The 24,411-nt window shown below is 35.8% G+C and overlaps 7 protein-coding genes and 1 pseudogene across 7 annotated transcripts; 4 read left to right on the top strand and 4 right to left on the bottom strand.

Annotated features, from left to right (window-relative positions):
- LOC108830504 (F-box/LRR-repeat protein At3g60040-like) lies at positions 1-1,123 on the top strand. The gene is made up of 2 exons (XM_018604096.1): positions 1-927; positions 1,010-1,123. Exons 1-2 carry the CDS (start codon positions 1-3, stop codon positions 1,121-1,123), a joined length of 1,041 nt encoding a protein of 346 aa, XP_018459598.1.
- An 84-nt stretch (positions 1,124-1,207) lies between these two features.
- On the top strand, positions 1,208-2,457 carry LOC108830510 (NADP-dependent alkenal double bond reductase P2-like). Its single transcript, XM_057008391.1, has 3 exons — positions 1,208-1,546; positions 1,670-1,701; positions 1,786-2,457. Exons 1-3 carry the CDS (start codon positions 1,208-1,210, stop codon positions 2,162-2,164), a joined length of 750 nt encoding a protein of 249 aa, XP_056864371.1. The 3' UTR covers positions 2,165-2,457.
- Positions 2,458-7,970: 5,513 nt separating this feature from the next.
- LOC108830501 (F-box/LRR-repeat protein At1g06630) lies at positions 7,971-10,236 on the bottom strand. Its single transcript, XM_018604094.2, has 3 exons — positions 10,085-10,236; positions 8,556-9,478; positions 7,971-8,472 (listed from the first exon to the last, which is right to left on the bottom strand). The coding sequence occupies exons 1-3, from the start codon at positions 10,110-10,112 to the stop codon at positions 8,092-8,094; spliced, it is 1,332 nt and encodes a 443-aa protein (XP_018459596.1). The 5' UTR covers positions 10,113-10,236; the 3' UTR covers positions 7,971-8,091.
- A 1,392-nt stretch (positions 10,237-11,628) lies between these two features.
- On the bottom strand, positions 11,629-13,656 carry LOC108830503 (F-box/LRR-repeat protein At1g06630-like). The gene is made up of 3 exons (XM_018604095.2): positions 13,540-13,656; positions 12,104-12,981; positions 11,629-12,009 (listed from the first exon to the last, which is right to left on the bottom strand). The coding sequence occupies exons 1-3, from the start codon at positions 13,544-13,546 to the stop codon at positions 11,629-11,631; spliced, it is 1,266 nt and encodes a 421-aa protein (XP_018459597.1). The 5' UTR covers positions 13,547-13,656.
- Positions 13,657-14,442: 786 nt separating this feature from the next.
- Positions 14,443-18,255, top strand: LOC108830513 (uncharacterized). Its single transcript, XM_018604102.2, has 15 exons — positions 14,443-14,600; positions 14,730-15,339; positions 15,409-15,721; positions 15,795-15,941; positions 16,031-16,119; positions 16,216-16,308; positions 16,388-16,514; positions 16,601-16,665; positions 16,750-16,921; positions 17,022-17,216; positions 17,321-17,368; positions 17,456-17,602; positions 17,690-17,772; positions 17,852-17,967; positions 18,064-18,255. Exons 2-15 carry the CDS (start codon positions 14,783-14,785, stop codon positions 18,150-18,152), a joined length of 2,241 nt encoding a protein of 746 aa, XP_018459604.1. The 5' UTR covers positions 14,443-14,600; positions 14,730-14,782; the 3' UTR covers positions 18,153-18,255.
- Positions 18,256-18,458: 203 nt separating this feature from the next.
- Positions 18,459-19,997, bottom strand: LOC108830514 (sm-like protein LSM6A). Its single transcript, XM_018604103.2, has 4 exons — positions 19,917-19,997; positions 19,547-19,706; positions 18,754-18,867; positions 18,459-18,653 (listed from the first exon to the last, which is right to left on the bottom strand). Exons 2-4 carry the CDS (start codon positions 19,665-19,667, stop codon positions 18,607-18,609), a joined length of 282 nt encoding a protein of 93 aa, XP_018459605.1. The 5' UTR covers positions 19,668-19,706; positions 19,917-19,997; the 3' UTR covers positions 18,459-18,606.
- A 272-nt stretch (positions 19,998-20,269) lies between these two features.
- LOC108830508 (protein pxr-1-like) lies at positions 20,270-22,284 on the top strand (annotated as a pseudogene).
- Positions 22,285-22,365: 81 nt separating this feature from the next.
- LOC108830511 (mitogen-activated protein kinase homolog MMK1-like) lies at positions 22,366-23,546 on the bottom strand. Its single transcript, XM_018604100.2, has 4 exons — positions 23,409-23,546; positions 22,989-23,321; positions 22,731-22,911; positions 22,366-22,652 (listed from the first exon to the last, which is right to left on the bottom strand). The coding sequence occupies exons 1-4, from the start codon at positions 23,469-23,471 to the stop codon at positions 22,489-22,491; spliced, it is 741 nt and encodes a 246-aa protein (XP_018459602.2). The 5' UTR covers positions 23,472-23,546; the 3' UTR covers positions 22,366-22,488.
- Positions 23,547-24,411: the final 865 nt, after the last annotated feature.

Here is a 24,411-nt window from a genome sequence, read left to right as displayed (position 1 = left end):
ATGACTAGTAATGCATGCGAGAAAGAAGAGGCTGGCTCGAGAGATTTAATCAGCTGGCTTCCTGAAGAGGTTCTAGGCAGCATCTTGTCCTTACTACCGACAAAACAAGCCGCAACAACATCTGTACTTGCTAAAAAGTGGAGGCATGTGTTTAGATTAGTTCACAATCTTGATTTCAATGATTATGATCATGTGCTGCCACCGGAAGAGGAAGAGGGTGGAAGAAAGTGGGATCTGATCCGGGAGAGCTTCAGGAAATTTGTAGATGCTTTGCAATGCGCTTCTCGTATCAAGATATTCTCTCTAAAATGTCATTTTCGCGAGGAAAGCGAGATGGCTCACGTGAATAGCTGGATATGTAATGCCGTAGAGCGTGGTGTTTTGGAGATGAGCCTAGATTTATGGACTGTTTGTGTAGTCGTTCTGCCTTGTGAGCTCGTCACAAGCAAGACGCTGGTTAAGCTGACACTGGGATCACATATCGATCTTGGGAACATTCCTCCAGGTGTGTCTCTTCCAGCGCTCAAGAGTCTCTTCATCGACACCATCCTTTTCAGTTTTGGAGATCTGTGTAATGTGCTTCTTCCTGGTTGCCCAGTACTCGAGGAGCTGTCTGTACGTCACGTGAATTATGAAGGAATCTCATACTGCATATCCAGTAGGAGCATCAAGAAACTAACAGTTTACTACAACTTTGAGACTTGGATTACAGAGATGCCCGGCATGTCGTTTGACGCACCGAATCTTGTCTCCCTCGACTACTCAGATTATGCATTGGAAGAGTACCCACAAGTGAACTTGGAGTCCCTAGTCGAAGCTAGGCTGAATATTAAATATTCTAAATTAATCAAGTGGCCTGATATGTCTGGTCTCATTAATGGGATAAGCAACGTCCGCGCCCTACATCTCACTCCTGCTTCTACTAATGTAAGTTTTTACTTATATTAACTCATAAAAAAAGACACTCTCATTATTGAAGCATATATATATGTGTGTGATGATGTTTCAGGTCATTTCTCGATGTGTTAAACACGGACTATCTCTACCGGTGTTCAAGAATCTGTTTGGCTTATCTTTTTGGGGTGACAACAAACGGTGCTGGAAACTGCTGCCTTGCATGTAACATGTGTTTTATTAGTCACTAGTCATTTTCACTGCCTAGAAATGTCTGACAGCTCTTCAGTTCTAATCGTGCCAAACCTGCTTTATGGATGCAATTGAGTCCATGTTACCTGAACCTAACAAGCCTAACTTAAGTTTTGATGCTATATATAAACCTAACCACAACAAGCATGTCTTCACTGAGGGAAATGGAGAGTACCGTGAGGAACAAGCAATACTTAGAGATTACATTAAGGGCTTCCCAAAAGAGTCTGATTTAATGATTTTACCGGTTGCAAACGCTGTAGAACTCAAGGGTAAGGCTGGATCCAAGGCGATTCTGGTGAAAAATATTTACTTGTCTTGTGATCCTTACATAGGGATTCGCATGAAAGAACCAAATCCATCAAGTTCAGCATTTATGGATGCTTTCGTGCCGGGCAAGGTAACAACATCACTCACATACACATCTACATATACACACTTGTTGATAATTTGTTAATGTTCAGCCTATTTCCGGATATGGAGTGTCTAGGGTGATAGATTCTGATGATCCAACCTTGACAAGGAAGTGCCTAACCTTGACTCTGCCTTAAAGAGGTTTATAATTCATTTTCTTTTTAAATAATACTATTCAGTTTCTTGGTACGTGGGATCAAAATATAATCTCTTTGTTTCTGGCAGGTGTTTTCCAAAGGGCATTGACATATACTTAGAGAACGTGGGAGGCAAAATGCTTGACGCCGTGCTACTGAACATGAAAACGCATGGAAGAATTGCTGTATGCGGGATGATCTCTCAGTACCATCTTGAAACCAGAGAAGGGATTCAAAATCTACCGGTTGTTATCTACAAAAAGATCAAGATGCAAGGGTTTGTGGGTGTTGACTTCATTGATACATTCTCTAAGTTCTTGGAGTTTATGCTTCCATGTATAAAAGCGAGGAAGTTGATATACGTTGAAGACGTTGTTGAAGGACTAGACAATGGTCCTTCTGCTCTTGTTGGACTCTTTCGTGGACTAAACTTTGGGAAACAAGTTCTTAAGATCGCTCGTGAGTGAGATATAGATAGATTGCCCGTATATGATTTATGTGAAGAGATTCATGTGGTTTGAACTAACTGAACTAGATAATGATGCAAAGCTAACAATAGGCGACTGCTTACATATGTAATGTGGTTTGGGTTCTTTTGGGTTTAGTGATGATATATTCTAAACCAGTATCGTTCAAAACTTAGGGATCAATAGTGTCATTTCACGAAACTGAAGTGAAGCCCCAGCGGCCCAGCCTAATTTACATGGCCAAAGCCTAACACTAAAAAGCAGTGTCTTGAAATATGAATTCAAGACGTGGAGCTATGTAACTTGTAAAGCAGTGGACTGAAAATATGAATTGAAGTCATAAAACGATATTCACTGCAAATACGAATTGAAGTCATATTAATAACGATATGATTTACTTAAGAAAACGTAAGGGCATCATTAGTTGTGAGGTACCATAAAAGTCTCATATAATTTTTAACTAGATTAGGACCCGCCCTAAAGGGCGGAAATTGATTTGTCAAATTTCAATTAATAATATATGGTATATATAATATGTGTATATAATATTATATATATTTTGTGTAACATTTATATATATATATATACATATTAGACATATATATAATATTTTATTAAATATATATAGAATTTAATAGTGTTATAATTTGTGTTGTACTTGTTATTAGTTTGTATTTAATCTTCTTTTATTTTTAGTATAATAATTTGACTTGTCACACCTTTTACCTTTTAACTTATACACATAGTTATGCATTTTTTCAAAAAAAAAATTTATACACATAGTCTCGTAAAATGTAATATATAAAAAAACATATTTAAAAAATCTACTGACCATATGCCACCATTATTTGGTTGTTTGAACAAAAAAAATCATGTTCTTGTATAACTATGTATGTTGTGATATGATGTAGGTGAAGAGTAAATATATGGAAGTAAAGTTAGTGATACGAACATGAACCTATGTTGGTCTATGCCACAATTATTTGGTTTTTGGAAGATCAATGAGCATAAGCATACACGGTCTTTGTATGCTTACGTTGTAAATGAGTCGGATATTTTTTCTCTTATGTCTGGAATGATATAGAACTCGTTGATTTAAGAGTGATTCAGTTTTATATGATCTAATTAGGGCTGGGCAAAAAATCCGAACCCGAAAAACCGAACCGAACCCGATCCAAAAAAGTAGCACCGAACCCGAACCAAAATTGATTAAATATCCGAACGGATTCAAAATTTCGGTATTTAAAGAACCGAAACCGAACCCGATCCAAACCGAAATATTTTGGGTACCCGAATGTATCCGAAATAAATTTATATACTTGAATATATACATTATTTTTATATATAATGTATATTAAAAATATTAAAAATATATAAGATACCTTTTAATTTTCCAAAATACTCGGAAAATATATGCAAATAGTCAAAAGCAAATGTTTAAAATAGCTAAAATATACTGAAAACACCGAAATAGTTAAATATCTATTGATTCTTTATCCAAATATTCAAAGAAAACTAATTTATGTGTTAAATTAAGGTATTTTGGCATATATGTTATGAAAATTTATATGTAATATATTATCTTTCTTATAGATTTTGAAAATTTAAAGTATATAATAAATTTTGAAAATTTAAAAACATTTTAAATGGGTTATCCGAACCCGAACCGAACCCGTAAAGATCTGAACCGAACCCGAACCGAAATTTAAAAATATCCGAATGAGGCTGAAATCTTTGACCCCGATAATCCGAAACCCGAATGGACTGAACCGAAACCCGAATGGGTACCCGAACGTCCAGTCCTAGATCTAATTATATTAAAAGATTAACCAAAAATATTATAAAAGTGTTACTGGTTAGGTTTAACTAATCTATGTTGGTTAAGATTTGGTTTAATTTAAGTTGGTAGGTTGCATTGTATAGGAGACATCATATATTCTAGCAACAATTATGAAAGAGTCCAAAATTTAAATGAGAACTTCAAATAGTAGATAATCCCTAAATTAATAGATTAGAAACAACAAAAGAAATTCTAGCCACTAATGAATTGACACCAAGAAAATGAGTAAGTAAAATATGATGATAAAATATATACAATGAAATAAATATTTATATTTTAATGATACTGAATTTCTATATAATGAAATAAAACAATAAAATTAACTAACTTATGCAAATGTATTTTAAGATATCCATGGGTTCTTATAACTTCTTACTGCATAAATAGAAATTTTTGATTCTATTGATCCTAACAAATATTTCAAATTGAACCCGATTCAATATTCAGATCAAAATGCAAAATGATACATGATACAAATTAGAATATAAAAACCAAACTAAACTAAATGGTGTAAAACTCTTATTGTCAAAAAACTAATGACTTCCACCATTGTTTTAATTCATTTTTACAATTGTTAAGTTATTGATGATAGCTGAAGTTTTTTAAATTAAAATTTGAAGAGTATGACAACTAAAAAAGTGAAATAGTATGAATTGCTATATTTTCAACCACACATATTTCATCAGATAACAAAATGCATTAGTTGATATTCTTGTCTTGTTATATGGAGATAGAAAACTCATTCAATTTATGTAATGCTAATATCTCATGCATGTGAAATTGTTTTACCAGCTGAAATTACCTTAATAAATAAGATCCTTTTTATGAAAATAAAATATATAAAATGAGAGTTTGATGCAAATTGTGTAGCCAAATAAAATTAGATATGAACACAATACCAAAATTTTGGATAATGTACAAGTATTGCTCACTCTCTCCAAACTTTATATATATATATATATGATTCTAGGTTCTAACATCATTTGAAAAAACTTACATATATTTTAATTAGTTTTCATTGTAGCTTAAAATTCTCATGAGATATAAATTTTAATGGAAACCTTATCTTAGAAGAGGAAAAACAGAAAAGTCTTCATAACTTAAAAAATGTTCAGATTTACTTGTTCATAATTCTAGTTAAATGATTATGATTTTAGAACTTAAATCAAAGTCACATTAAAGTTCAAAATCGACGTTAATGTTCAACATTTCACAATATTTATAAAAGAAATTGTTTGAAATACAATAAGTAAATACTACTTTTTCAAGTGTGGCAAGAAATTGTTTGAAAGTCACATTATGTGGCAAGAAAGTGTCTCGATTCTCGAGCTGTAGAGAAACCTTGCGGTGTTCCTTTACTCCCCATAGCTGCTTTGGAGACTAACCCTTGGAATCAGTCTGACACCTTCTTCAACTGTGAGCTTCAAGCGGGAGAAGCTGAGAGGAACTGGATTTTCTATGGTCCCATAGTCAACTCTCATGTATTCAGGTCTGTTTGGAGCTGCTACAAGACCAAAGTTGTCCAGGGATTTGGCATGACTAAGGTGGTGCACTATCTCCAAAAGATACAGAGATCAACTACTAATAGGATGTTCAGGCTAACGGCATACCCTGTCCATGGTATTCAGTCGAAGTGTTCTATGTCCTGCTCTTCAAACCCACTGCACCTGGAAAAAGTGGTAGTTTCGGAGGGACTGAAGATAACAACAAGGAAATTGAAGTTCAAGTCTCTCCCGATGAACATGAAGCAGGCGCCGCTAAGTTCCTTCAGGAAAAGGCCAAAGGGATGGCTAATGAAGTTCAACATTCAACAACTGGTGAAGTAACACAAACCGCTGAAGACAAGGCTTTGCAAATCTTTTAGCGATGAGCTTACTAGCAGGTTTGTTGCTCCTTTTTCGATTTGAGCCTCAGATATGTGTGGTGTGTACATGTTCTGACTGACCTCTTTGTTACAGGCCTCGCTTGGTTATTATGTGCAGACAAATACTGAGGAGGTAAAGATGCTTCCACATCTCATTGTTATTGAACTTTTATGCTTTGGTTTTTAACTCAGAAGCTTATATTCAGGGCATTCATGGTTGCGGCAGATGCTGTCAGGGCAGCTCTTTCTTCTCTTCCTGACGTGGTTGTTGGTATTACTTATCTGCCATCTGAAGACCATGTCTTTGAGCAAGATGATCTTTGCAAACTTACTCATGCACTGGGCGTTTTGGCTTCCGCTTATGTAAGTGAAATGAGTCTTGTGTCTTTCAACAATGAATATGCAAAGCAATTTTATCTGTTACCTAGGAGAGTAACACACCTTTTGTGTGTTCTTCACCGTACTTTCCCACGTTGATTTTGTGTAGGGCTCTTGCGGATTTATTGTTTTGTTTGTGGATACTGTTTTTCAAAACATTTGCTTACAAAGACGATTACTTTGTCCAAAATCTTGTAACCTGCTTAAATATCCAAATACTTTACCTACTAGGTGTGATGCACGCATATGCGGACATAATTTTTTATATATTTTATTAAAATATATGTTTATTATTGTATTAAATTTTTGAAAACACTAACATATTAAAAATATTTTTGATTTTAAAATCTTATACTTTTGTTACCACTTTTTACACTTATTTTTACTTATATTTTGCTCATATTTTCCATTTATTTTCCATTATTTATATTTTACATTACATATATTTTTCTCATCTATACTATTTAAACATAAACAATAAAAAAATTATTTACAAAAAGTAATAGTTGGATCAATATATTTATTGTTAGATTGTAATAAAAATAATATATATTTTTATTAAAATAATATGATAAATAAAAGTTTGTTTTATTTAAAATATATTTTTAGATTTTGGATAATTATTATTAATATTAATTTTAATAATTTAGCTAATCAAAAGAATTAAAACTAGGTTTTTATTTTGTTGTTAATTTATGTTTTATTCATTAAGGGTATAAATGATATTGACCACTCTAAATTTTTTATTTTAAAAATATATTTTTAGATTTTGGATAATTCTTATCATTATTAATTTTAATCAGCTACTTAATCATAAAATTAAATTTCTTTTTTTTATTTTATAGATAATTTATATGTTTATTCATTAAAGGTATAAACGATATTAACCAGTCTAACTTCTAACGTGGAAGCTCTGTTGCGAAAAATCACTTCGCAAATAATAGTATAGATTTACTTATGTAATAAAAATAAATAAATTCTTTTTTATTTTGTAGGTAATTTATATATTTATCTATTAAAGATATAAACAATATTAATCACTCTAATTTTTTATTTTAAAATATATTTTTTAAATTTTAGATAATTCTTATCATATTAATTTTAATCAGTTATTTAATCATAAAATTAAATTTCGTTTTTATTTTAAGGATAATTTATATGTTTATTCATTAAATGTATAAATGATATTAACTGTCTAACTTTTAATGTGAAAGTTAATAGCCCTTAATCAACCTAGCTTTTCCACCAATTCAGATTAAATCAAATTTTTTTTCCCCACAAAGCAAGAAGCTTTAGGGCATCCGTAATGTATAGTTGAAAAAAATAATAATAAAAAAAAAAAAAAAATTTTTTTAAGAATTCATAAGCGGGTATCACGATTGCGGATGGTCTTATCTTTTTTAATGGTTTATTTGAAAGGAATAAAAAAAAACATGTAAGAACAGAGTATAGTTGCTATTCTCAGGTGTTTTGGTATCATTAGACAATTTGATGGAATTTTCAAGAAAACACTTAGTATGTACACATGACTTTAGCTCAGTTCTGTTTGCTCATCAGTCACCACTATCTTATCTTCAGAAATCTATAACACAACAGCGTCTTTGTCCAGGTCACATACGAGGATGGTGTTGATGTAAACAAAACATTATATGAAACAAGCAGTGTGCAAACTCAAGAACAGAGTATATGAGATAAAACGAACAGAGCAAAAACAGAGGATCTGATGAATCAGTAATCAGCTCCCTTGGAAACAACTTCTTTGCAAGTAGGTTCTAGTAAAATGGTGCGTTCAAACTGTGACACATAAAGACTTCGGTGTTGCACTATAAAGACTAAACTAAAAGATTAACAAGAGGACTTGGATAGACGTAAGAAACGAAATCGGTCTTGCAGTTGGATGATACAGCTCCAACGAGAGTCATGGGTTTGCAATATATGACCATCATCAACCATAACGCCCCCAAGAATACTCATCAAATGTTCCAACTCTCTAGCAGTTCCTCCAAAGGCAAGAAGATGCAACCCCTTCACTTTGACGAGATGCATGGTACCATCGCAAGTGTACTCATCCAGACCGTGGATGAGTAGAGTACAGAGATTTGGAGACTGCTTGATAAGGCAAGGCAGCAGTTTCCAGCATCGTTTGTTGTCACCCCAAAAAATTAAGTTAATCAGATTCTTGAACATCGGTAGAGATAGTCCGTGTTTAACACATCGAGAAATCACCTGAAACATCATCACACACACATATATATGCTTCAATAATGAGAGTGTCTTTTTTTTATGAGTTACATTAAGTAAAAGCTTACATTAGTAGAAGCAGGAGTAAGATGCAGGGTGTGGACGTTGCTTATCCCATTAATGAGACCAGACATATCAGGCCTCTTGATTAATTTAGAATAATGAATATTCAGCCAAGCTTGAACTAGGGACTCTAAGTCCACTTGTGGGTACTCTTCCAATGCATAATCCGAGTAGTTGAGGGAGACAAGATTCGGTGCGTGAAATGACATGCCGGGCATAGTTGTAATTTCAGACTCAAGCTTGTAGCTAACTGATAGTTTCTTGATGCTCCTACTGGATATGAAGAATGGGACTCCAACAAAATCCACGTGAAGTACAGACAGCTCCTCGAGTACTGGGCAACCAGGAAGAAGCACATTGCACAGATCTCCGTAAGTGAAAAAGATGGAGTCGATGAAGAGACTCTTGAGCGCTGGAAGAGACACACCTGGAGGAATGTTCCCAAGGCAAAGTTGTGATCCCAGTGTCAGCTTAACAAGCGTCTTGCTCGTGAGGAGAGCACAAGGAAGAAAAACTTCAAAACCAGTCCATAAATCTAGGCTCATCTCCAAAACGCCACGCGCTAAGGCATTACATATCCAGCCATTCACATGAGCCATTTCGCTTTTCTCGCGAAAGTGACATTTTAGAGAGAATTTCTTGATAGGAGAAGCGCATTGGAAAGCATCCACAAATTTCCTGAAGCTCTCCCGGATCAAATCCCACTTTCTTCCACCCTCTTCCTCTTCCTCTTCCTCTTCCGGTTGCCGCACATCATAATCATCGAAATCAAGATTATGAACTAATTTAAACACATGCCTCCACTTTTTAGCAAGTACAGATGTTGATGCGGCCTGTTTTGTCGGAAGTAAGGACAATATGCTGCCTAGAACCTCTTCAGGAAGCCAGCTGATTAAATCTCTCAAGCCAGCCTCTTCTTTAATAGTACCTGAAACATGAAGTGGCTCAGACTCATTCAACTAACTTCCAGAACAAGAAAAAAATAATAAGAAAGGTTGAATTTAGTTTAATGGAAGATTCAAGCAGCAACAGTTTCATGAATGAAACCCCTACATCTATTCTTTCAAAAAAAAAAAAGGAAAACCCTATATCTCTATATATTAACCTAGTAAAAGCTCAAAATAACAACACTGTGAGGCGCTTGTAAGAACAGAGGTCTATGATGTGCAAAACAGAGGAAAACTATATGCAGAACCAGAGACCATGAATGATGAAGATCCATATCAATGATGTTCGTTCGGACCACAAATAAAACTTTAAAAAGAGGGAATAGAAACCAAAGCTGATATCAACAGTTTCTACCTTTGGCTAAAGAAGAACAAGACACATACATAAGATCCACTTTTCATCAGAACTCAGACCTATTTAGTGGAAGCTCAACAGAACAACGCTTTGATCGTTTGTAATAGAACCAGAGACCATACCGAAGATCCACATCAATGTTTTTCTACAAACCAATCTAAAAGAGTGTATACAAACAAAAAAAGACTTGGTTTTCTTTTTTTCTTTTTCTCAACTGAATTGAAGGGCTTACCTTCTTTCTCGCATGTGTTACCAGTCATTATGTAATTAAACGGCAGAGGGGGTCACAGATATACCCTCGTCTTCTATGACAGATCTATCTTCCCCAGTTTCAAAAGATGGAGGAAGATGAAAGATGATAGATGATGATAGATAAATAAATAAATAAATAAATAGTTTATCAGAATCTTTTCATATTTGATATTTCCTAAATATTTATGGAAAACTTCCTCTGTTGAACCATAAGAGAGAGAGTAAAATCTTGTAATTTAGATTTTGAGTTTAGACTGAAAAATAAGAGAGTAAATCTTGTAATATTAAATGTGTCAGGAACTTGTCTTTTTACTTTTAGTGATGATAAAATGTGTTGATCAAAGAAAAAGAAAAAAGTGATGATGAATGCATTGTGATTCTGATTTCTAATTTTTTTTTTTTTTTTTTTTTTGTAAAACACTGATTTCTAATTTTCTAATTTCTAAACGTGTGTTTGGGACTGACCTCTCTTAACCTTCCCGCACCCACATAAAACTCCAATCACGTGTACCAACAAAACTTCTTGCATGACTCACAAGTCACATATCCTGAATCAATACTATAATTTATTTGCATACATATATCAAAGATCTGCCATATTGTTTCTACGAATATTTTATACAATATTGCTTTCGGGACCGGTGGATATTTACGAGTTGAGGATGACTAACTGACTGCACGTGTGGATGCCAGTGGTGTCGGTCAGAAAAAATTCTCGACTCCTTGGATATTTACACTACGTCAACCGTTAATCGCGACGGGGACATCTGACTGCTTAGTGACGTCATCCCCGAGCTAATTCACTACGTTGCTTTAGCTCTTAAGCCCCTATGCTCTGTTTGTAATTGTTGCGCACGTAAGAAGTCAATTACATTTATTTTTGTCATCTGAAAAAATATTAAACGGGTAAAATGCAGCCGACAAGGAATACATTTCTTCCGGAATCAGAAGCCGACAAAGATAGAAATCTTTCCAAAGCCAGAAGATTACACCATAAAACTAAAAGACAACTAGATAGAGAGGATTAATTAAAAGGGAAACTAGAGCATAAGCCAGAGATACGTCAAAGTGAAAAGAGTAGTTTTGATGATTGCATTTCATGGAAAGGAGCATAGCGATTCCAAATAGCGGATAGAGATAGGTAGTTGAAACTTCAAATAACATGGATGATGAACTGAAATGAACTTCTATCCGAAGAACCAAAACATAAGGTGGTGGATCCTCAAAGTTAACTGAGCTAAGAACCGCAACTTACATCAGTCCAACCATATGGATCCTCAAAGTTATCGCATTGGGATCTTCAACAAAGTCTCTCTATCGAAATTAAAGATTTGAGTTGCTGACAAACTTCCTTGATTTAGTCCAGCTTTTGTTCCAAAATTGATGTAAGTTTGTCGTTTGTTTATTCTTGATGTTTAAATGAAGAATCAATTCCTCAAAGATGAAGTTTTAACAAATCGGTACAAGAACAGCTTACGGTTGACGTTGCCAGAAATCGCAGCAGTGGTCAGTGCTCAAGGCTGTTTAACAAGAGGACCTGGATAGACGTAAGAAACGAAATCGGTCTTGCACTTGGATGCTGCATCTCCAACGAGCGTCATCCGTTTGCAACATTTTACCATCATCAACCATAATGCCCCCAAGAATACTCATCAAATGTTCCAACTCTCTAGCCGTTCCTCCAAAGGCAAGAAGATGCAGCACCTTCACTTTGACAAGATGCATGGTACCATCGCATGTGTAATCATCGAGACCCTGGATGAGTAGAGTATAGAGCTTTGGAGACTGCTTGATAAGGTAAGGCAGCAGTTTCCAGCATCGTTTGTGGTCACCCCAAAAAGATAAGTTAATCAGATTCTTGAACAATGGTAGAGATAGTCCGTGTTTAACACATCGAGAAATCACCTGAACATCACACACACACACATATAAGCTTCAATAATGAGAATGTCTTTTTTTTTTTAATTTTTTTTATGAGTTATGTCAAGTAAAAACTTACATTAGCAGAAGCAGAAGTGAGATGCAGGGTGTGGACGTTGCTTATCCCATTAATGAGACCAGACATATCAGGCCACTTGATTAATTTAGAATATTTAATATTCAGCCTAGCTCCGACTAGGGACTCCAAGTTCACTTGTGGGTACTCTTCCAATGCATAATCTGAGTAGTCGAGGGAGACAAGATTCGGTGCGTCAAACGACATGCCGGGCATATCTGTAATCACAGTCTCAAATTTGTAGTAAACTGTTAGTTTCTTGATGCTCCTACTGGAAATGCAGAATGGGACTCCTTCACAATTCACGTGACGTACAGACAGCTCCTCGAGTACTGGGCAACCAGGAAGAAGCACATTACACAGATCTCCATAACTGAAAAAGATGGTTTCGATGAAGAGGCTCTTGAGCGCTGGAAGAGACACACCTGGAGGAATGTTGCCAAGATCGATATGTGATCCCAGTGTCAGCTTAACCAGTGTCTTGCTCGTGAAGAGCGCACGAGGCAGAACGACTACACAAACAGTCCATAAATCTAGGCTCATCTCCAAGACACCACGCTCTACGGCATTACATATCCAGCTATTCACGTGAGCCATCTCGTTTTCCACACGAAAATGACATTTTAGAGATAATTTCTTGATACTAGAAGCGCATTGCAAAGCATCCACAAATTTCCTGAAGCTCTCCCGGATCAGATTCCATTTTCTTCCACCCTCTTCCGGTGGCAGCACATGATCATAATCATTGAAATCAAGATTATGAACTAATCTAAACACATGCCTCCACCTTTTAGCAAGTACAGATGTTGTTGCGGCTTGTTTTGTCGAAAGTAAGGACAAGATGCTGCCTAGAACCTCTTCAGGAAGCCAGCTGATTAAATCTGTCAAAAGAAAAGAAAAAACAACAGTTGAGTGATTGTCAAGAGAACCAGACACATACATAAGATCTACTTTTTCACAAATAGAAAGATTTGAGCATGCAACATGGCGACGAAAGCTGAATTAACTAACTGTCAGAAGAAGAACAAAAATAACAAGGCTCAAGATTTTTTCCATTTAATGAATTTATTTATGGAAGAAGATTCGCGACGGTTTCATAAATCAAACCCAATCTACCTATAAGCTAAGTGGAAGCTCAAAATAACAATTGTAAGAACAGAGGTTTACGTGGAGAACAGAGGAAAGTATATGCAGAACAGAGGTTTAGGTTCTACCTTTCACTGCATGCATGACCAGTCATATGAAAGTAATTAAGGCTAGAGAAGAATCGGACACATACATAAGAATATAAGATCCACTTTTCACACATATAGTTTCATCAAAAGTCAATCTATCTATAAGCTAGTGGAAGCTCAAAATAACAACACTTTCATCGTTGGTAAGAACCAAAGACCTTAAGGAATTATGGAATTAAACTGCAGATGAGGTCAAATATATACCATCCATCTTCTTCTATGGTGAGATCAATCTTCAAAGATGGAGAAGAGAGCATGATGAAAGATAATAATATATATAGACAATGAGTTTATTAGAATCTTTTCATATTTGATATTTCCTAAATATTTATGGAAAACTTCTTCGGTCACCCATGAATAAAGAGAGGGTAAAATCTTGTAATTTTAGATTGGAAAATTAATGGCTGGCAAAATAAACCGAGTCAGAAAATCCAAACGAACCGAATCAAACAAAAGTGATTCCAATCGATCTAAATTCAATATAAATATCGAATAGATTTTGTTTTATAGTATTTCGAATTATGGATATTATCTAAACCAAACTCAAATTTAAATGGATATCCAATATAACTCAAAACATTTAAAATTTAAAAAACATTCCGTACCAAATATAATCTCAATTCTTAATATATATCAAAAATACATTTAAAATAATTATCTATTACATGAAAGTTGGTGGATCATATGATGGATTAAGACGCTGGTCGTACGTTGAAGTTTTTAGATTCTAGTTTTGTTTTTTACTCAACAATATTTCTCATGAAAACTTGATTTTAGTTTTATATTTTCATTTATTTAGTTTTCTTTCTATCATTATATATATGTTTACCTTTCGTTTGATTTTGAATTATCATGAATGTTGATAGGATATATTTCTATACCATTTTATTAGATTAAATATTTTAATTTTTTTGCCACTTGCAATTTTTGCATTAATGAATATTGATATACGGTTATATCTTTTTATATCAAGTGATATATGGTTATATATTTTACATTTATATTAAATATTTTAATTTTGTATCTAGTTATAATTTTTTTTTAATATAAAATTATTGGCTCAAAAATATCTATTTATGTTTTCATCAAACACACACAAAAAGAAAAAGAAAAAGAGAATAAAAAGGAATAAAAAATCCTTTCCCACGATTTATTCGCCGCATCCCTAAAACCTCTCAAACCTCTCCGTCTTGTCTTCTCGTTTACTCTCCACCGGAGATTCAGAGCTCATCTCCAGATTCCTCCGTCTCTTTCTTCTCATACCTGTAAGTGATATGTCGTCGTTTCCAACTTATCCTCCTACCGATTTCAATTGATCGTCTCGGTTCTGATACTTAGGGTTCGCCAAAGCTTTGTAGTTTCTGATTTAGCGATTCTTTTTTTTTTCCTTGTAGGAGATGTTCATCTGATTACTCTGTTAGACAACAAAAGAGGCTCTTTCAAGAAAATGGCGTCAAGAGCGATCTTACGGAGAAAGAGTATCGTTTCTGATTACTTGAGCGTCTATGGTCGCTCAGCTCAAAGCTTTCAATCATTTGGTCATCACTCTCTAACCAACCATCCTCCTTTGGAAGCTGACCCTGTAGCCAAAGACAAGTCCTTTACTGGTCTTCTTTCACCTTCTAAAGACGGATACTTTGGACGTAGATTCCATGCTTCTTCTCACTTCTCGGGACTTGGCTATGGAAGGAGTCCAGAAATGGGTTCTTCTCTTGGGATGAGATACGTGAGCGCGTCTATTCGCAACGCTACTACGGTTGCAGCTAAGAAACCGGAGGAAGAGGAGAAGAAGAAGAAAGGTGATGTGGTTGGTGTGAATAATAGGAAAGAGGCGTCTCCTGAGGAGTGTGACCAAGCTGTTGAGAGTCTTAGCAGTGTTAAAGCAAAGGCGAAGGCTAAGCGTCTTCAAGATTCCAAGAAGGTTGCGAGGTCGATTGTTCAGAGGACTTGGGTTTTTATTCTCCGGATTGGTCCTGCTTTAAGAGCTGTTGCCTCCATGAGCAGGTTTGAGCTTTCGTCTAACGTCGTGTGTTCTTATTTGTACTGTTCTTGAAGTTTTGTTTTTCTCTACAGGGCGGATTGGGCGAAGAAGCTAACTCACTGGAAACAAGAGTTCGTGTCAACGTTGAAACATTATTGGCTGGGGACGAAACTACTCTGGGCTGATACTAGGATCAGTTCAAGATTGCTGCTTAAGTTGGCTGGTGGAAAGAGTCTCTCTAGGAGAGAAAGGCAGCAGCTAACTCGAACAACAGCTGATATCTTTAGACTAGTGCCGTTTGCTGTGTTCATTCTGGTGCCGTTTATGGAGTTTCTGCTGCCAGTTTTCTTGAAGCTCTTCCCTAATATGTTGCCGTCAACTTTCCAGGACAAGATGAAAGAAGAGGTGTGTTGCTGTTTATTACCTTGTTACCTCATGGGTCACTTTTTTCTCATGTTGCTGTTTTATTAATGTGCAGGAAGCATTGAAAAGGAAGTTACTTGCAAGGATAGAATACGCTAAGTTTCTTCAGGAAACGGCTAAAGAGATGGCTAAGGAAGTTAAACATTCAAGAACCGGCGAAGCGAAGCAAACCGCTGAAGACCTGGTTGAGTTTCTAGACAAGGTAAGTCATGGATCTTGTGTTGGTTCAGATACTACTCTATCTTTCGGTTTTTGAATTTGAATTTAATTTCCACGCGATATGCCTTGCAGGTTCGAAAAGGTCGACTTGTCCAAAATGATGAAATTTTGGGCTTTGCAAAGCTTTTCAACGATGAGCTTACTTTGGATAACATTAGCAGGTTTGTTGCTCCTTTTCTGTTGAATCTCAGAGATGTGTTCTGCTTGTAAAACGGTACATGTACTGACAGTAATTACCTCTTTGTCTTCAATAACAGGCCTCGCTTGGTTAGCATGTGCAGAATTATGGGTATTAGCCCATATGGAACAGATGCTTATCTGCGATATATGCTCAGAAAAAGACTGAGGAGGTAAGATGCTTCTATGTCTCATTGTCATTTGACTATTAACCTCGCTTTGATGTTTAACTTTTACTCCTTTTCAATACAGCATTAAGGAAGATGATAAACTGATTAGAGCCGAAGGTGTGGATTCCCTTTCAGAAGCTGAGCTACGCGAAGATTGCAGGGAACGGGGAATGCTGGGGACGCTTTCAGTTGAAGAGATGAGGCAACAGGTTTCTTTGTTATTTGTTTATCAAACTCTGTGATGAAAAGATAATCTCGCAGCGTTAAAATTTTTAGTATTAAAACGTTCTTGCAGCTTCGCGACTGGATGGACTTGTCACTTAATCACTCTGTCCCCTCGTCGTTGCTGATCCTATCTAGGTAGGTTCCAGAACTCTTTCCTCATTATCTTGTTCTTCCGTGGGTTTTATTGCGAAGAAGTTTCTGATTGGAGTTTATATTCAGGGCATTCACGGTTGCTGGAAGAGTTGAGGCAGATGCTGTCCGAGCAACTCTTTCTTCTCTTCCTGACGAGGTTGTGGATACTGTTGGTATTACTTCTCTGCCATCTGAAGACCCTGTATCTGAGCGACTAAGGAAGCTAGAGTACCTTGAGATGCAAGACGAACTGATCAAGGTTTGATATAAACCATTGGTTGTGTTGTGTTATGCTTGCTTGAGAAAGTTAGAGAACTCAGTTTTTATACGTTTCACATATTACATTGATATATATGCAGAAAGAAGAAGAGAAAGAAGAAGAAGAGCTTACAAGGATTAAAGATGTTAAAGGTGGTGAAGAGGATAAGGCGTTGCAAGAGATGACCATACCAACGGCCAGAGAAGCACAAGAACAGGCCAGAGCTAGAGTCCTTGAACAGCAAGATGATCTTTGTAAACTTAGCCGTGCACTTGGCGTGTTGGCTTCCGCTTCTGTAAGTAAAAATCAGTCTATAATTTTCAACAATGAATAATGAAAATTCAAATTTTTTTTATCCTGATACCTATTTTGAGATTGTTTGTTTTTTGATATAAACAGTCAGTATGTAGAGAGAGAGAAGAATTCCTGAGGCTGGTGAAGAAAGAGGTACAATGTCCAAAAAAGCATAAGCTCGTAGTTTGCTTGATTAACATATTGTGTCTTAGATTGAAATTCGTTCTTCTGTTTCTCCAGGTGGAGTTCTATAACACAATGGTGGAGAGAGAAGATGTTGATGGTGAAAAGGCTGCAATGAAAGCATACAAAGCAGCTAGAGAAGATAGCGACCAAAGTGAGGAAGTTGCTGAAGCAGACGAGGTTTCCTCTGCACTAATGGAAAAGGTAAAATGACCCAAATCGTTTAAAGAAAAGGTTAAACTGCCATGAGATTTGTGTATCAGAGCTAACTCGTCAGTTATACTTTTTAAGGTCGATGGTCTGATACAAAACCTGGAGAAGGAGATTGATGATGTGGATATCAAAATTGGCAAAGGATGGCAGCTTCTTGACAGGTATATAATATAGACAGTATATATCGTCCACCTTTTTTTGGTTTCTGAGACTGTAACGTTTTGAATGCACACAACACAGGGATCGAGATGGAAAGGTTACACCTGATGAAGTTGCCTCTGCTGCAATGTATCTGAAGGACAAGATTGCTAATGAAGGACTTCAACAACTAATCAGCAGTCTCTCCAAAGATAAAGGTAAAGAATCCTCTTCTGCGTGAGCGCTTACTTAATCTCTCTGGAGTTGATCTGTTAATTTTAATCCTCCTTGTATTGAATCTGGTTTCTCAACAGAGGGAAGAATTATGGTGGAAGACATTGTAAGGTTGGGGAGGTTGGGAAGTAAGCCAGAAGAAAATGCAACAGAAGAAGAATCAAATTAGAAGAATTGAGTACTCTGATTTTTTTGAAAACCAGATGAGACACTACTACGACTACTCTTGTAATGAAGTTAGCTTTTAAATACAGAGAGAAACTTTACTTGAAGGTTTTGCTTAGAGATAAGCAAGTTACATAAAAGAGGTTAAATAAAAAACAAACTAAAGCTATTTTAAGAGCTAACACTTTAGTATATGCGCTTCTGGTAACAATACTGTTGAATCACTAATCTTTGTTTATTTTGTATAAGCCACAAGTAATTAAATTAATTTGCGTTTAAGTAAAAACAAAAGACGTCTGCTTTTGGCATATGCATATAACAAAAATTCATTTAAGAAAAACAAACATCTTTGATACATGTCAATCGTCAAGTGCAAGAGTTGTTTTAGAAAGAGGTCAAAGCAGGTAACATCTATAAGATGGCCATGTCTGCTGCTGCTGATGATAATGAGGAAGGGTCTAAGCTCCGTCAGCTAAAGGTGTGTTCACCGTACTGATGTAAAGAACTGCACCGGAAGAAAATCAAAGAAAGTTTATATGCCTACATTTAACCGAACCATATACAAAGAAGGTTGAGAGAAGAAGAAGGTAGGAGATTCTCCTTACCATTGTTTCCACGGATAAAGGCATCACCGTATTTGTTCTTGAGCTGCCCGTTAACATACTCTTCTGTCTGCTCCATTGCTATGTTCATGTACCCATCAAGACAAGCAAGGATGCCTGTGTAGAAGAAGAAGAATATGACTGAATATTATCAAGCTTGTAAAGAACCTCAACAAAACTGATTCAGGGCAAAAAGCGAACAAGTTGAGAAAAAATCGAAATAAGCAGTTTCTCATGCGCACTAGTCAAGGACAAAGATCTCTCTTATATAGAGCATTAAGCGTAGATCATAAAAGCACCAAGCAAAGATTTGGAAACCCAAGCTAAAAATTCTCCTAGTCAATTGTAACTCCAATGCAGGGGGGCAAATAAATGGATAAAAGGAGATATTAGAACGAGAAGCGGCAAGGAGAGACACAAACAGCCAAACTGGTTACTGTGATCTAACTGTGGCTTGACTTAGACTGGTTTATAAACCCAAAAAAAAACGGTCACACTTACTCAAATGTATATCAATTTATTTGTTCAGAGTAGATAAGAAAATGTTCTCTAGAAATATATTGAAAAATGTATAAGTATCACGATCCAATGGTTTTCTTAACATGAGTGTAAGCTTAAAAAAACAATCCTTAGGACCGTTCCAATTAAAATGGACAAAGGATACAACCTAAGTCAAGACTTGTAGCCTAACGTGCAACACACTATGCCACCAATCAACACCACAAAACCACAGCTATAGACAGCCGCACAAACACATAACAAGAAGATAGCTACATAGAAAGAAGGAGAGACTGACCACGATAATCGACACCAGAGTTGAGCTTGACAACAACAGGTCTCCCACGGATGGATTTGAGGAAATCAGCAGGTGTCTTTGTCGTTCCTCCAGAGACTTTATTATCTCCACTCCCACTCATCTTATATGCTCTTCTTCAAAGCACGATCCTTTAACGTAACTACAAAAACACAAACAGAAAGATCTGAAATCAATTCAAACAAGAGGACTACGATTCAGATACACAACCGAAACTCATACGTTATTTATTATTCCTCAACAACCTCTCAGTTCTTAGTACTCTAAAAGCTCCAAACTTTCGACTCAAATTAAAGCTAATCGATTGAACAAGTAAACCAAAAAAATTGAAACTTTCCGATGAAAACCATACCTGACCTACTCGAGTCGACGACAGAGAGACAGAGAGTAACCTAAGGGTTTTATTATTATTTTTACAAAACTATATATTTACATCATCATAAATGTTATAATTCAAGCTTACAGACACAAAATTTAATAATATTTTCATATTGATCCTTTTATTATCAACTAAATTTTAATTTGGCCGTGAAATTAAATCCCGGTAGGATTGGTGTGTGTCTATAGAGAGAGAGAGAGAGAGTCACCTAAGGGTTTTATTGTTAATTTCAAAACTATATGGTGTGTGTACATAAATAATATTTTCATATTAGTCCTTTTACTATTAGCCACATTTTGATATGGGCGTGAAACTAATATTTGGAGTGCGTTTTCGGTTCAGAGCCTTGGAAAGCCTCTTCTTCGGACCGTTAATCCTCAATCTATCTCCCCGATTCCGAGAGCAATGGGAAAGAATCAAGCGTACAAGGCTATGCAGAGATCTAGGGGTTGGCTCCACCTCAGCTCAGCCCGATGAGGTTGAAGACGGAATGGTTTGTACTCTTTCATACTCTCTTTTTTTTCTTCATATCTCAAATCCAATTTTTGAGATTGATTGATCATGGTTGTTTTGATCGTTGTGTTAAAGGTGTTAATTGAGCTTTTGTGTCTGAGTGATTGAACAGCCTTTTGATTGTCTCCTCACGATTATCATCAAATTTGAGAATTAGTTGATTGTGGTTACGGGGAACAACTTGTAATAGGAACCTCTTTAGGACAATTTTACAGTCATGTCTTGAGGAAAACTGAAGTTGATATGTAGTTTATTTAGAGTGTAGCACTGATGCTTGCTTGTGTCTGAGTGATTGCAATCTGTAACACACAAGAAGCATTTAGACTAGTAAAAACAATAAGATGCTTTCGTAATAATGGTGCATTTGCTACTTCTTTGTTTCAACTCTTTTTTGTTTTGTTTGATTCGGCTTGATTATCGTTGTATTGTGTCTGATGAGGAGTGTGGCAGGTGGATGGTTCATTTCATACACCAGAGTGGCATGCGGCTCGTTTGGCTAGTCTCAAGACTACCCGGAAGAGTATAAGAACAAGCAAAAGGTAGTCAGCTTCTTATGTTTCGTTTTTCAAAACTATTTCCATAGCTTATAACACAGCTTCATCATGTCTTGTCATAATCCTCTTATAATCATGTTAAACTTAGCTATGGTTGTTGTCAATTTAAGAAGCTTTCATATTCATTTCTCTCCCTCCTAATTCATATATGTTGATTGGTGAGGATTGGAAGTAGCTCTAGCATCTTGTTTTTGCATAACCTATAGAATCATAGATGGTCAAGCTCTGCATTATCAGTTTGTTACCGTTTGCAGCGGCTCTGCGTTGTGGTTATGCAACATTAAAAATGGTTGCATCTTTTTTCTTTACTCGACGTGTTCAGGAAGAAGAGATGAAAAAGGGAGAACTTGAAGCAGATACCGATAAACTGATGCGTGAGTATAGAACTCAGCTAGATTCAGAAAGGGCCTTGTAACTCTCCAAGGGAAGGAACTATTCTAGTGATAACTCCCGGAAAGGTAGTATCATCAAACTTAACTCGAGAACAGAAGCCTTTCTTTATGAGCAAGTTATTAACTGTTTTCTCCATTGATCTCACAGATAAGAAAGACAGAGATTCAAAGAAGACAAGAAGCAAAAAGAGAAAGGTGCTTAACAGATGACCCTGAACAGATGGTGCCATGTCTTTTATAGCTTATATAAACATTAACCATGTTGAGTTTGCAGCATTGTTCATCCTCAGAGTCTTTGATAGATACAAGCACACGTATGAGAGGAGGAGGTTCAAGAAGGTTAATGAGAAGATAGAGGAAACAGAAGGCAACAAAGACGTTTGAAGTGGATAAAGAGATTACAGAGTACACGTGTCCATAGTTTAGTATAAATACAAGTCAAAGAGTCTGTTAGACGGTTATGCAAGTTTACAATAGTGATTCCTTAGCGATGTGCTAGGAGCTACTCAGGTGATAGAGTAGTTGAGGTACTCAAGTCCTCCATTGTTGTAACTCTTGTAGTCTCTCATCAATAAAGCGTAGTATTCAGTGGTGGAATCGATTCTCTATCTCAACAGTCTTCATCTAGTAGCGATGAAGACGAATCTAGAAGATCAAGATCAAGTTCTAAAAGATCAAAAAAAGAGAAGAAGCACAAGTCCAGCAGACACAAACACTCTGGCAAAAGTAAAGAAGAAACCAATGGCCCTGTTACTGTACCACTCTCTAGATTCTTTGGCAATCTAAAGAGTTGAACAAACATATGCAAAGGAACCATTCCAAGAGTTATAGATCTTCCTTGATGCAATGTATTATTATTTGTTGGATTTAAAGTTAATAATAACTCCCACATAATCATATATTTCTTTCTTTAGTTTATTTAGGTAAATATTATATAATCTTACAATGCCAAATATGGTTTATTCAGGATATCTAGCATAATATCTTAATACATAGAAATATTTTTATGAATTGAGAAGACAATGATGACTGTTTTATGAGTTGCTTCCAAGGCAAAGTCAATCTTCCCTTTCAACTACTGGTGGTTCAGGGAGGGCTGAAAGCTAAGGCTTCACGGTAGATTAACTCCTTAATCTCCTCCACTGTGAATGGCTGATCTTCTAAATCGAAGTTAAAGGGGGTCAAACACACTGGTTCATCAGTGAATTCGTGCAGCTCTGCGAGATATGGATGATCAAGCGCGTCTTCAACTGCCAAGAAGGCAAACAAAATGGGATAAGAGTCTAAATCAAATCTGCAATGAAATTAAAGAAGTGACATAAACGAACCTGAGATTCTCTGTCTAGGATCAAACTTTAGCATCCTCACTATCAAGTCAAGAGCCTGGTAAGGCACGTTTGGGAATCTTACAAAGAAAGATTGGCGACTATGATAAGGAAGCTGCCTTAAGTATTGCTTAGCATTTTCACTCAATGATCCAAGTTCTTCCTCTGATGGAGAGCCTAGGAGCTGCAAATCAAAGTGTTAGATTTTTTTATAAGTTAAAGAGATCACTAAAAAGGGTTTAGTGTAACTTTTCTTGTTACCTCCAAGATCAAATGAAGCTGATGGACAAAATCTCTACCGGGGAAGACCGTTTGGCGAGTCAGCAACTCCAAGAAGATACAGCCAACAGACCAGATATCTATAGCTGAGGTGTAAGCAGAAGAGTTCAAGAGAAGCTCAGGTGCACGGTACCACCTTGTGACAACATACTCAGTCATTGCATTATGCTCTGAATTACCACGAGCAAGTCCAAAATCACATATCTTTAAATCACAGTTCGCGTTCACGAGGAGATTGCTCGGTTTTAAATCTCTGTGTAACACATTGGCTGAGTGAATATACTTTAATCCACACAGGATTTGGTACAAGAAAAACTGTGTCACAAAATTAAAAAAATGAACATCTTCAAATTCTCTAAAAAACGGTATAAGTTTGAAGAAAAAAAAAAACCAAACTCAAACCTCGTAATGAAGTGATTCTAGTTCTTGATTGGAGTTTATGATGTTATGAAGGTCACCGTCCATCAACTCCTGTGCAATGTACACATCTTCAAAAGCATTTCTCTGAGGAGGCGGTATTAAGTCTTTGATTGCAACAATCTATAGAAAAATGGTATTTACTAAAATATTAGAGACTAGTGATTAATTTTTTAAAAACATTAAAAAAGTAGAAAGAGAATATTTTTTTGATATTCAGAGATTTACTACGCCATGTCATAAAATATTAGCAATGGTTGGTCTCGAACCTATAGAAAATCAGGGTCTGGCCCTAGAGCTGGGTTGGCGGGACGCATATCAACTATTTTTTTGACTTAAAATTTTTAACCCGCATGATCCGTCAAGAAAGATTTAAAAAACCGTACCGCGGGACCTGTGCAGGTTATATAAATTTTAATAAAATAATAATTATAATTATATTCAATTTATATATTAATTATTTTGTAATAAAATAACCTAAAATTATATATTTATAATTAAAAATAGATATTTATAATTAAAATTATATAATTTTCTAATATTTATATAGTTTTTACGAAGTTTTGTTTTTTCTTTTTAAAAAGGAAATTATTTTTATTTTTTTGTGGGTTAGCGGATATCCGCGATTCAAATCCGTCTGATCCACACCCACCCACTTAAGATCGATTCGACCTGCATCCGTATGTTAAATTTTTCGAATTGGCCGATCCACAGTGGGTCAAGTGGGGCAGGACCCGTAGGTAAAAACCCAAATTCCCAGCTCTAGCTATTTGGCTCGAACTCTTCTTAGTTATTAAAAATTTAGAATAGATTCTAGAAACTAAAAAGGGTATTATAAACAATCGAAATAATTGGGTTAATTGATATTTAGAAAAGTGGCGATTAAATTATACAGACATTTTCATGCTCGAAGTGACAAAGAAGCTTGATTTCGCGTAAAGTTCTCTTTGCTTTTATTTTGTTTTCAAATGCATGATCAATCTTTTTT

Source organism: Raphanus sativus, chromosome 4 (assembly GCF_000801105.2).
Source record: "Raphanus sativus cultivar WK10039 chromosome 4, ASM80110v3, whole genome shotgun sequence".
NCBI classification, from domain to species: Eukaryota; Viridiplantae; Streptophyta; class Magnoliopsida; order Brassicales; family Brassicaceae; genus Raphanus; species Raphanus sativus.
The sequence above is the reverse complement of the archived record's forward strand: the minus strand, read 5'-3'. Positions and strand labels throughout refer to the sequence as shown.

What these genes read in the sequence shown, in the direction of transcription:
- LOC108830503 (XM_018604095.2), bottom strand. An exon ending in TCACTTCTGCTTCTGCTAAT is followed by an intron (nt 12,010 to 12,103) that starts GTAAGTTTTTAC and finishes TGTGATGTTCAG; the next exon opens with GTGATTTCTCGATGTGTTAA.
- LOC108830513 (XM_018604102.2), top strand. Translation starts at nt 14,783, where the DNA reads ATGGCGTCAAGAGCGATCTTACGGAGAAAGAGTATCGTTTCTGATTAC. An exon ending in ACTTTGGATAACATTAGCAG is followed by an intron (nt 16,120 to 16,215) that starts GTTTGTTGCTCC and finishes CTTCAATAACAG; the next exon opens with GCCTCGCTTGGTTAGCATGT. An exon ending in TCGTTGCTGATCCTATCTAG is followed by an intron (nt 16,666 to 16,749) that starts GTAGGTTCCAGA and finishes GTTTATATTCAG; the next exon opens with GGCATTCACGGTTGCTGGAA.
- LOC108830504 (XM_018604096.1), top strand. Translation starts at nt 1, where the DNA reads ATGACTAGTAATGCATGCGAGAAAGAAGAGGCTGGCTCGAGAGATTTA. An exon ending in TCACTCCTGCTTCTACTAAT is followed by an intron (nt 928 to 1,009) that starts GTAAGTTTTTAC and finishes ATGATGTTTCAG; the next exon opens with GTCATTTCTCGATGTGTTAA.
- LOC108830510 (XM_057008391.1), top strand. Translation starts at nt 1,208, where the DNA reads ATGGATGCAATTGAGTCCATGTTACCTGAACCTAACAAGCCTAACTTA. An exon ending in ATGCTTTCGTGCCGGGCAAG is followed by an intron (nt 1,547 to 1,669) that starts GTAACAACATCA and finishes AACCTTGACAAG; the next exon opens with GAAGTGCCTAACCTTGACTC. An exon ending in CTTGACTCTGCCTTAAAGAG is followed by an intron (nt 1,702 to 1,785) that starts GTTTATAATTCA and finishes TGTTTCTGGCAG; the next exon opens with GTGTTTTCCAAAGGGCATTG.
- LOC108830514 (XM_018604103.2), bottom strand. Translation starts at nt 19,667, where the DNA reads ATGAGTGGGAGTGGAGATAATAAAGTCTCTGGAGGAACGACAAAGACA. An exon ending in CTCTGGTGTCGATTATCGTG is followed by an intron (nt 18,868 to 19,546) that starts GTCAGTCTCTCC and finishes TCTTCTACACAG; the next exon opens with GCATCCTTGCTTGTCTTGAT. An exon ending in CTTTATCCGTGGAAACAATG is followed by an intron (nt 18,654 to 18,753) that starts GTAAGGAGAATC and finishes CTTCCGGTGCAG; the next exon opens with TTCTTTACATCAGTACGGTG.
- LOC108830511 (XM_018604100.2), bottom strand. Translation starts at nt 23,471, where the DNA reads ATGGACGGTGACCTTCATAACATCATAAACTCCAATCAAGAACTAGAA. An exon ending in TAGAATCACTTCATTACGAG is followed by an intron (nt 23,322 to 23,408) that starts GTTTGAGTTTGG and finishes TTTGTGACACAG; the next exon opens with TTTTTCTTGTACCAAATCCT. An exon ending in AGCTTCATTTGATCTTGGAG is followed by an intron (nt 22,912 to 22,988) that starts GTAACAAGAAAA and finishes TTTGATTTGCAG; the next exon opens with CTCCTAGGCTCTCCATCAGA.
- LOC108830501 (XM_018604094.2), bottom strand. Translation starts at nt 10,112, where the DNA reads ATGACTGGTAACACATGCGAGAAAGAAG. An exon ending in TAACACATGCGAGAAAGAAG is followed by an intron (nt 9,479 to 10,084) that starts GTAAGCCCTTCA and finishes TTCATGTTTCAG; the next exon opens with GTACTATTAAAGAAGAGGCT. An exon ending in TTACTCCTGCTTCTACTAAT is followed by an intron (nt 8,473 to 8,555) that starts GTAAGCTTTTAC and finishes ATGATGTTTCAG; the next exon opens with GTGATTTCTCGATGTGTTAA.